This window comes from Petromyzon marinus, unplaced genomic scaffold, assembly GCF_048934315.1.
Source record: "Petromyzon marinus isolate PM22_M1 ecotype Great Lakes invasive population unplaced genomic scaffold, UKy_Petmar_22M1.pri1.0 PM_G_Scaffold_126, whole genome shotgun sequence".
Classification (NCBI taxonomy): Eukaryota; Metazoa; Chordata; class Hyperoartia; order Petromyzontiformes; family Petromyzontidae; genus Petromyzon; species Petromyzon marinus.
The window spans coordinates 94,115-104,444 of record NW_027422680.1 but is presented as its reverse complement, the minus strand read 5'-3'; the positions used below and the strand labels follow the sequence as shown (position 1 = coordinate 104,444).

The window sequence follows — 10,330 nt, the reverse complement described above, 5'->3', positions numbered from 1 at the left end:
AGGGGGGGGGGGGGGTTAACCTTTGGTCGACCCCTACGCACCGCGCTCTCTCTCGGCTGCCCCGTTGACCCGTGAACGTGGTGGCAGGTCAGCTTACAGTGCCTTGTTATGGCGCTTACGCACAACTTCGTGACGAACACTGCACGTTCCGTCATTTTCATGCATGGGGTGCTGCAAACCTACGCGCCCCCTGCATGAACGACGGAGGCGCAGGAACAGACGTTCAATCGTGTTGAAATCGATCTGCAGACGACGGTCTTCTCGCAAGCTTTGTGTCGCCTCATCTCGATCCCGCGATCCCAACCAGGTGAAAGTCCGCATCGAACCGAACCCCTGGCAAAGCCATCTACTTAACGACGAGAGAAAATTCACACGAAATATCGTTTTCAATGAATAAGCTGTTAATGAAGAAATACAATTATTTAATTCAAAACATAATACAATTCAAAGTTGTTTCATTTTCAAACTTCAAAACGGAGCATTGAGAGCTTGCGTGGATGCGTCGTTCTTGTGCAATTTATTTCGTGATTTTCCTGGCCCAAGGCCGCAAATGGTTGTGAGGGGCGCCGCAGGCGGTCAGCCTTGCTTCAACCCTTGGTTGTGAACATCCAGACGTTAATCAGCAAGGAGCATTTCTAGTCCTAGTTCGACAAAATCTACGTCAACACGTAATACAAAACTACAATTTGTGTTGTAGAGAATGAATCTCCTCTACGTGTAACCTTTGAGAGGTATGCCATGTAACTGATTAATGATCCGAGTGTGCTCCCTATTTCAAAGACAATGAGTTGCTCCAGAGGGAGAAGCTTCCTGAAAACACAAAATACCCTTTGACCTGTATGACAAGAACAATGAGTCTCACCTGAGTTATCTGTACAGGTTACTTCCAAAACACACACTTTGTCCTAACATCACTTATTCAATGTTTAACCCTCATAGACAAAATGGTACATGTATGCACACAATCAGACAAGTATTATTGACAGGCATATTAACAAAATTCAATTACTACACTGAAATATACTGCATCAGGTTACATCGCATTAACAAGAAGCTATTTTAGTATGTACAACATACTATTGCGCCATTCAAAACGAGTAGGCCATTGCATACTGGCGTCTGGGTCAAAATTTATCAAATTCTAAACATTACCTACAAACTCCACAACTAAGATGCCACATCAACCATCGCCTCCTACTGACAGGCTCTTGTGCACATGTAGGCCGGAGCAGGGCCACCACCTTGTGCCACACAGGGGCAGCTGCTACTTGGGGATGCTCTTCGAGTGTTTGAGACGAGATACGACACAAAACTCCGAATTGCCGAGGCGATTAAGCAAGCACCATATAAATGGAATTATTAGAACCTAGTGAATGCTTGGGAGCTTATTCGACTCTCGCTCCTGGTTAGAGATCTACCCAACCCACAGGTCCACAAAGACTGGCCGCTCTTACCCTGCAGGTTGAACCTAGGAATTGAGTGTTCAACTTCATTCTTGTCATTAAAGGCCTGTGATAAAGGTGCATCTATTGGAGCGACATCGTTTCAAGCTTACACATCTACCGGGTCTCCATTTGAGTTGTATTGTCTCGGAGGAAGTCCACCCACACCTCCACTTCCACAAACTGCTGGGAGTTGCCTCGCTCTGCCTCACAGTCAGAATTCACCTCCTGCTTCACGTTGCCTCCATCGATGTGAAGGTCCCATTTTGGAGCTGAATCTTCATCTTCACATTTTACCCTCACTTCTTCGCTCTTCACTTCTTCACATTTCACCTTGACCTCTTCAGATTTCACCTCGATACCTTTAAAAGTGTCCAAGCTGGGATTTTCTTCCGGTTGTTTCATGAGGGATGGGCTCATTGCGTCACTTTGACTTTCACAAGCTGATTTCAGACTCCACTCCTTGTGGATCTTCTGATGCTTTTGTGTTCTCTGGTGTACTTTAAGATTTGATGAACGTGCAAACGCCTTCCCACACACACTGCACTTGAAGGGTTTCTCTCCCGTGTGTGTTCTCTGGTGTTCTACAAGAAGAGATGAACGTGCAAACGCCTTCCCACACACACTGCACTTGAAGGGTTTCTCTCCCGTGTGTGTTCTCTGGTGTGCTACAAGAGTAGATAACTGTGCAAACGCCTTCCCACACACACTGCACTTGAAGGGTTTCTCTCCCGTGTGTGTTCTCTGGTGTTCTACAAGAAGAGATGAACGTGCAAACGCCTTCCCACACACACTGCACTTGAAGGGTTTCTCTCCCGTGTGTGTTCTCTGGTGTATTACAAGAACAGATAACTGTGCAAACGCCTTCCCACACACACTGCACTTGAAGGGTTTCTCTCCCGTGTGTGTTCTCTGGTGTTCTACAAGAGTAGATGAACGTGCAAACGCCTTCCCACACACATTGCACTTGAAGGGTTTCTCTCCTGTGTGAGTTCTCTCGTGCCGTGTCAAATTTCCAGTACGATCCGTGCTGTATGCACACCAGTCACAATGTTGCCTTGTAGTAACGAGCTGCGCCGAGCGCCTTTGCTCCATCAGACCAATTCTGCAGAGGAAGCGTCAGAGGAAGCGTCAGCTGCAGACATAAAAATATAATATCTACACCATCTACACGTCAGTATCGATACACAGAGGAAAGCATATATACACAGTAAAACGTGACTTACACGTCTATACTTATTCATATAGTCATGATATAGTGGAAAAGTGTCCCAAATTCAACACACGGGCTGTTATGGCACACAATACAGAGGGAAAATGGTTACAAACATGCCTGGAAGCCCTCGTATCTTTAAAATGAATGTTAACCAAAAACTCCGAGCACACAATTTCAGCTGTCTGGCTTCAAAAGGAATATTTATGAAAGCTAACTTCAGCTGACATAGCAAAGGGTGTTTAAAATAATACTATTTGTGTTATGCAGAAATGCATAAATTAATGTTCAATCGCAACTTAGAGGTGTGAAGACAGGCACAGATGTCCTTGAATGCTGGGGATGAACAGATCCGACTTCAGCTGCACGTGTGTGCTGTGTTAACTTCCTGACTCCATTCTTACAAAGAGTTGCAGAGGAAAACAAAACTAAACTACTGTTTTGATATAACCTCCGTGCTCAATAGAGTTAATAGACTTTACTGCAAACACAAACTTGACACTGTCACACACTCAAGAGGCGGAGCCAGGATTTTCAGGTAGGGGGGGCAACCCCTCCAGCAATGAAAAATGATAATTGTTAGTAAGTAAGGAGTTGTTAGTAAGGAGTTGTTAGTAAGTAATGACTTGTCCCTTACTTTTTATTCGACGCGTGTGATCGGCATTGCGCTCGCTGAAGGTGTTTGCCTTCAGGGAAGTCGTGTACTCTGTATACTCAACTGCGCAAAATTCTGTGAGTCGCTTACAATTGTTTTGCCGTTACTTATTGCCAATTATGGACTCGGACTGTTGTACTCTCATAGAGTCCCTGGCACGTAATAATATGCCACACGGTGGCAGTGGGGGTCACAAAATGCTGATTTATCTATATATATGAAAGGGAAATGTGTGGATACGTGTGTCTGTTTGAAATGTTTAGCATACTTCCCAACGTGCCACACACTTGAAATTTGGCATGTGGGTATGTTTCATACCGTACACAATGTAAAAAAATATAAAAATGGTCTTTTGTATTTTGGGGGGGGAATGACCATGAAGTGTCTGGCGTCAACCCGCAACACCTCTGAGTTAAGCGCTCTGCAATGCTTAGAGCTGTTAACAGCGTGCCGGGAGATTTTAGTTGGCGCTTCGCTCCTGGCCGATGAAGCCATTGGCTTCTCGGAGTTCAACACACATCCTCCGTGCGAAGAACGGGTAGAACTGCTATCTAAAATATGAAGCAGAACATTCCATCTGTTTGTTTGTGTGAAGCAGGAAAAACCTCTCCAATGCTGAGCTCTGGCGTCATGAAAATTTGCACAGCTAACACGGTCTGGAATTTCTAAGTGAACGTGACTATTTTCAGCTCGCCACGTCATTATTCCCTTCCCAAGTGGCCAAAATCGACCTAACGTAGAAGTCGGGTAAGGTTGAATTTCCTTGAGTGAAAACATCCGATTTAGGTAAATTTATTTGTTTCGGCTTTTTTCTTTCTATTTCAGTGAAATAGAAGAGAATGTGAAGTTAATCCAAGACAAGAATCCAAGTCCCGGGCGAAGCTGGGTAGTAAAGCTCGTTACTAATAAACCCCAATGATCCTATCAAAATTAGGGATTTCGATCGAATCGTTGGGGGGGCACGTGCCACCCCACCCCCACTGCCTCCACCACTGTCACACACTGGTATGATTCACAGGTGGTGGTTTGTCCAGACCCATGCCTGGCCACCTTCACCTGCTCAGTATTAATGCTTCCTCACTCCACCAAGTAGTTAATTGAGGATCAATCAACACAGCCGAGGCTGCGTGTCTCTCTTTCTCCCCGTGGTCGTGTGGATTTCCTTCCCGATCTCCCGGTCTCCCCTCTACATGTAGAGAATGAACACCGCCATGCATCTAGAGTGAACACCGCCATGCGTCTAGAGTGAACACCACCAAGCGTCTAGAGTGAATACCACCCCGTGTCTAGAGTGAACACCGCCACGCGTCTATAGTGAACACCACCACGCTGTTGACAAGCCCCACCTTGTTGTTATTGTTGTTGTGGGCAGGTTGCTTCTGAAAACAAGAGCGGTACAGCAGCTCAACGCGGGCGTGGCCCGGTAAAAAAATAAAAAAAACTGTGAATATTAAAAAAAAACAAAGTTACAAAGTAGCGAGCCAGGTGAAGAGAAATTAAAACTTAAGCAAGATACTCTTTGGTTCTTTTGGTAAATTCACGTAGAAAAAATAATTTAATTAAAAGTTTCAGTTTCATTTATTTGGTATAGCCCTGTGAGCCATTCGGCTCTTGAATCGGGTGCAACCGCAACAAACAAAAAACATGAACAAGAAAACATCTTGAAGTGACTATGTGACTGTGCAAACAGAAAATCCAGGGAAAAACAGCAAAATATTCCACAAAAAGCACCGTACACCAACGCTGTGTGCAAATAGCATACGACGTTTCGATTGCAACACAAGCAATCATCATCAGGTACAAATGAAAGAGAAAACAAACCTAGCAAACTTAGAAATGTAATGCAATACAACACAGAGAGTCGGCTAACATAACAGTCAACACCCCACCTGGTTGATAACATTCTTCCAAAGATTGCTCAATTTGAGAGACAAAACACAGACACAGAGACTCATAGAGAGAGATAACAGAGACACACAGAGAGAGATACACACATAGGCACAGAGAAACAATGCCTCTGTGTTGAGGCCTTAAATAGAGAGAGAGGGGGGCAGAGAGGGGAGGGGGTGTAGAGATATTAGCATGTCAATGCAAGGCCGTAGCCATGGAGTCAACATTGGGGGGGACCAAATCTTCCAGGGGGTCTGGGGTCCCCCGCAGAAAAAAAAATCTAAATTTGAAAACTAATTTCCTGACATTTCATAAAATATTGAAAAATTTCACTAACACATGGGATGGATTTTTTTATTTGATACAATAATGTATAATGTTGTATTACATTGCTCTGTTTTTTCTTTTTTACCTTTTCTTGTTTCATAGTATGTAATGGCAGAGATTAGGGTTCATAAAGTACACTGCAATCATATAAACAGAAATCTATGCATTGTTATATGAAGACAAGTCCACATTTTGTGGCCAAGGTTTAGCAAATTGTTTTTATTAACATAGCATCGCAATTATTCTTTTAAAAAATATTTTTATAGCAATATATTGGGTGGACATTTTGAGCATATTTGATTATTGGGGGGGGATATGTCCCCCCCCCATATAATATAATTATTATAACATATTATAATTACAGCCTTGTGTCAATGAGAGATTTGGAACTTTGGTGACTGCAGGAATAATAACACGAGGACACAGAGAGAGAGAGAGAAAGCACACTTATGTTCTTGGTTCTTTCGGTAAAGTCACGTAGAAGGGAAACAATAAAATAATAAAAATATTAAACAATACAATTCTCACGACGTTTCGACAACACAAGCAATCATCATCAGGTGCAAAAACCATAGCAAGAAAATGTTCTTGCTGTGGTTTCCTGCTGTGGTTTCTTATTTTATTGTTTCCCTTCTACGTGGTGACATTACCGAAAGAACCAAGAATATGAATCCCTGCAGTCACGAAAGCTTTAAATCAAAACCACACTTAATCAAATAAACTGAGTAAAATTTGGAAATGTAATGCAATCCAACACAGAAAGTCGGTCAACACACAATGAACGCATAGCCTGGTAGATTACTTTCTTACAAAGATTGCTCAACTAAGCGAGATAATTGAAGCAAACGCGATCAGGCGAGGGCAGGAGGCAAGGCCCCGCGTGGCTAGGCCCGGCGTTGTAAAGTTCCAACCTGGACATCGATTCCCATGCTCGCTGCTACTCAACTGACATCCCTACGAGAGAGAGGCTCTACCTTGGTAAACAACCACCACCACCACAACCACCACCACCACAACCGCGATGAGAATTTCTCACCTCGGATTTCAGTTCACGCGCGGAGCGGAAGATTCCTGTTACCTCGTGACGTCACGCGGCAGCAGGAGATGACGTCACTTGCGTGGTACAAGAACACTCCTCTCCCGCAACGAGCGGGTCTTAATTTAAATAAATTATGTTAATGAGGCCGGCCCATACGTGGAGGGATGGGGCGTGGGTGCTGAACCCGTCGCAATAAACTCGCGACAGTCGACACGAATATATTATGTTAATGAGCCGCCAGTCACCGGGCGTAGCTTTGCCCAAATAAGGATTGTACAGATAACGGAAGTGACACAGGCAGAGGTGGCGTCACGCTCAAGGGCGCGGTAGACGGGGTGGGGTGAATACCTTGATGACATGACGTCACTAGCGAGGGACACCTCCCCCTGGCGTTTCACGCCGATGTGTGCTGAGTAGTGACGTCACAGAGCGGGATTGGAGTTTAAGTTGATTTAGATTCATTTTCCATTGCTCCCTCCCTTGAACTCAGCAACAACAACGTGGACATTGCATCCCACTGGGATTTTTAGCACACAGCGTTGGTGTACGGTGCTTTTTTCAGGAATATTTTGCTGTTTTTTATTCATGGATTTTCTGTTTGCAGAGTCACACAAAGTAGTCACTTTAAGATGTGTTTCTTGTTCGTGTTTGTTGTGGTTGCACTTGATTCAAGAGCCGAATGGCTCACAGGGGTATACCAAAATAAATAAACTGAAATTATTGTGTACACTCTTTGTGTGTACACACTGTGTGTACGTACACTGTGTGTGTACACTGTGTGTACACTGTGTGTGTACACATACACACTGTGTGTGCACTGTGTGTGTGTACACTGTGTGTGTGTGCACTGTGTGTGTACACTGTGTGTGTGTACACTGTGTGTGTACACTGTGTGTGTACACGTACACACTGTGTGTGTGTACACTGTGTGTGTGTACACACTGTGTGTGTACACTGTGTGTGTACACACTGTGTGTGTGTGTACACTGTGTGTACACGTACACACTGTGTGTGTGTACACTGTGTGTGTGTACACTGAGGGTGTGTGCACTGTGTGCACTGTGTGTGTGTACACTCTGTGTGTGTGTAAATTGTGGGGGGCACAGTCATCTCAGTCGACCAATGGGCATCTTTTCATCAATTTATTATTTTCCAATTTTCTTGTTTTTTAAATTTTCTATCTAAGTGACTTTACGGAAAGAACCAAGAATGTGGTAGCACATTCTTGGTTCTTTGCAGAGGTTCAAGGTTAAAATCCGACAGGCACACCTGGCTACCCCAGTAACATTCACCACAATATGCGCAGTCTGCTAAACGGCAGATGTAAAACATAACGTTGCGTCATTCACAACGCACATTGCATGTTGGTGTCACGGTCAAAATTGCGGAAATTCCAAACATTATCCAGAAACTCCACAACGGAGACACGCACCGCCTGTACCAACGACGGAGGCGCAGACGCTCGATTACGTTGGAATCGATCTGCAGACGGCCAGCAGCTCCGTGTCGCCTTATCTCGATCCCGCAATCCCAACCAGGTGAAAGTCCGCATCGAACCGAACCCCCGGCAAGGCCATCGTCTACTTATCGACGAGAGAAAATTCACACGAAATATCGTTTTCAATGACGTCTTCCAGATGTAAATTGAGACAAGCTTTTAATGAAGAAATACAATAATCTAATTCAAAACACAACACAATTCAAAGATGCTTCATTTTAAAACTTCAAAACGGAGCATGGGGTACTTGCGTGAATGCGTCCTTCGTGTGCAAATGTTGTGACTTTCCTGGCCTGAAGGCCGTCAATATGTTGGACTATTATTGGTGCACAGCGTCTCAACAACAGCAGTGGGGTTTGCTTCAACCGATAGGTACGAACATCCAGACGTCAATCAGCAAGGCACATTTCTAGTCCTAGTTAGACAAAATCTACGTCAACACGTAAGACAAAACTACAATTCGTGTTGTAGAGAATGTACCTCCTCCTATACGTGTAACTTTTAAGTGGTATGCCTTGTAACTGATGAATGATCCGAGCGTGACCTATTTCAAAGACAATGAGTTGCTCCAGATGCTTCGTGGAACACAAAAACACCATTTGACCTGTATCACAAGAACAACGGGTCTCACCTGAGTTCTCTGTACAGGTTACTTTCAAACACAAACACACACCTTGTCCTAACATCACTTATTCAATGTTTGACCCTTGCAGATCAAATGTTGCAAGTATGCACAAAATCAGACAAGTATTCATTCTAAATTATTGACAGGCATATTAACAAAATTGGATTACTTCAGTGAAATATCCTGCATCACGTTACATCGTATTAACAAGCTTTTTTTAAAAAAGCAGTCTGCTTCACAGTGTATGTAAAACATACTATTGTGTCATTCAAAACGAGTAGGCCATTGCATGCTGGCGTCTGAGTGAAAATGTAGCAAATTCTAAACATTACCTACAAACTACACAACTGAGATTACACATCAATCATCGCCCCCTATGGATAGGCTCTTGTCCACATGCAGGCCGGTGCAGGGTCACCACCTTGTGCCACACAGGGGCAGCTGCTACTTGGGGATGCTCATTGAGTGTTTCAGGCGAGGTATGACACAAAACTCCGAGTTGCTGAGGAGATTAAGCAAGCACCATGTAAAAGCAATTATTATGATAACATAGTGAATGCTTGGGAGCTTATTGGCTCTTGCTCCTGGTTAGAGATCTACCCAACCCACGGGCCCACAAAGTGTTCAACTTCACATTCTTGTCATTAAAGGCCTGTGACAAAGGTGCATCTATTGGATAGACATTATATCAAGCTTACACATCTACCGGGTCTCCACTTGACTTTGTATTGTCTAGGAGCAAGTCCACCCACACCTCCACTTCCACAAACTGCTGGGAGTTGCCTCACTCTGACTCACAGTCAGAATTCTCCTCCTGCTTTACGATGTGAAGGTCCCATTTTGGAGTTGAATCTTCATCTTCACATTTTACCTTCACTTCTTCGCTCATCACTTCTTCACATTTCACCTTCACCTCTTCATATTTCACCTTGATACCTTTAAAAGTGTCAAAGCTGAGATTTTCGTCCGGTTCTTGTTTCATGAGGGATGGGCTCATTGCGGCACTTTGACTTTCACAAGCTGATATCAGACTCCGACTCGACTCCTTGTGATGCTTTTGTGTTCTCTGGTGTCTTAGAAGATTTGATGAATCTGCAAACGGCTTCCCGCACAGAGTACACTTGAAGGGTTTCTCTCCTGTGTGCGTTCTCTGGTGTTTCACAAGATCAGATGACTGTGCAAATGCCTTCACGCACACACTGCACTTGAAGGGTTTCTCTCCCGTGTGTGTTCTCTGGTGTTTTACAAGAGCAGATGACTGTGCAAATGCCTTCATGCAGACACTGTACTTGAAGGGTTTCTCTCCCGTGTGTGTTCTCTGGTGTTTTTTAAGAGCAGATGACCATGAAAATGCCTTCCCACAAACACTGCACTTGAAGGGTTTCTCTCCCGTGTGTGTTCTCTGGTGTGTTTTAAGAGCAAATGAACCTGAAAATGCCTTCCCACAAACACTGCACTTGAAGGGTTTCTCTCCTGTGTGTGTTCTCTGGTGTACTTTAAGATTTGATGAATGTGCAAACGCCTTCCCGCACAGAGTGCACCTGAAGGGTTTCTCTCCCGTGTGTGTTCTCTGGTGTGTTACAAGATTATATGAATCTGAAAACGCCTTCCCGCACAGAGTACACTTGAACGGTTTCTCTC

General features: G+C 44.2%; 1 protein-coding gene across 1 annotated transcript; it reads right to left on the bottom strand.

The window, feature by feature from the left end:
- Window positions 1-405: 405 nt before the first annotated feature.
- On the bottom strand, window positions 406-4,747 carry LOC142909549 (uncharacterized). The gene is made up of 2 exons (XM_076059769.1): window positions 4,657-4,747; window positions 406-2,547 (listed from the first exon to the last, which is right to left on the bottom strand). Exon 2 carries the CDS (start codon window positions 2,535-2,537, stop codon window positions 1,560-1,562), a length of 978 nt encoding a protein of 325 aa, XP_075915884.1. The 5' UTR covers window positions 2,538-2,547; window positions 4,657-4,747; the 3' UTR covers window positions 406-1,559.
- Between the last annotated feature and the right edge of the window lie 5,583 nt (window positions 4,748-10,330).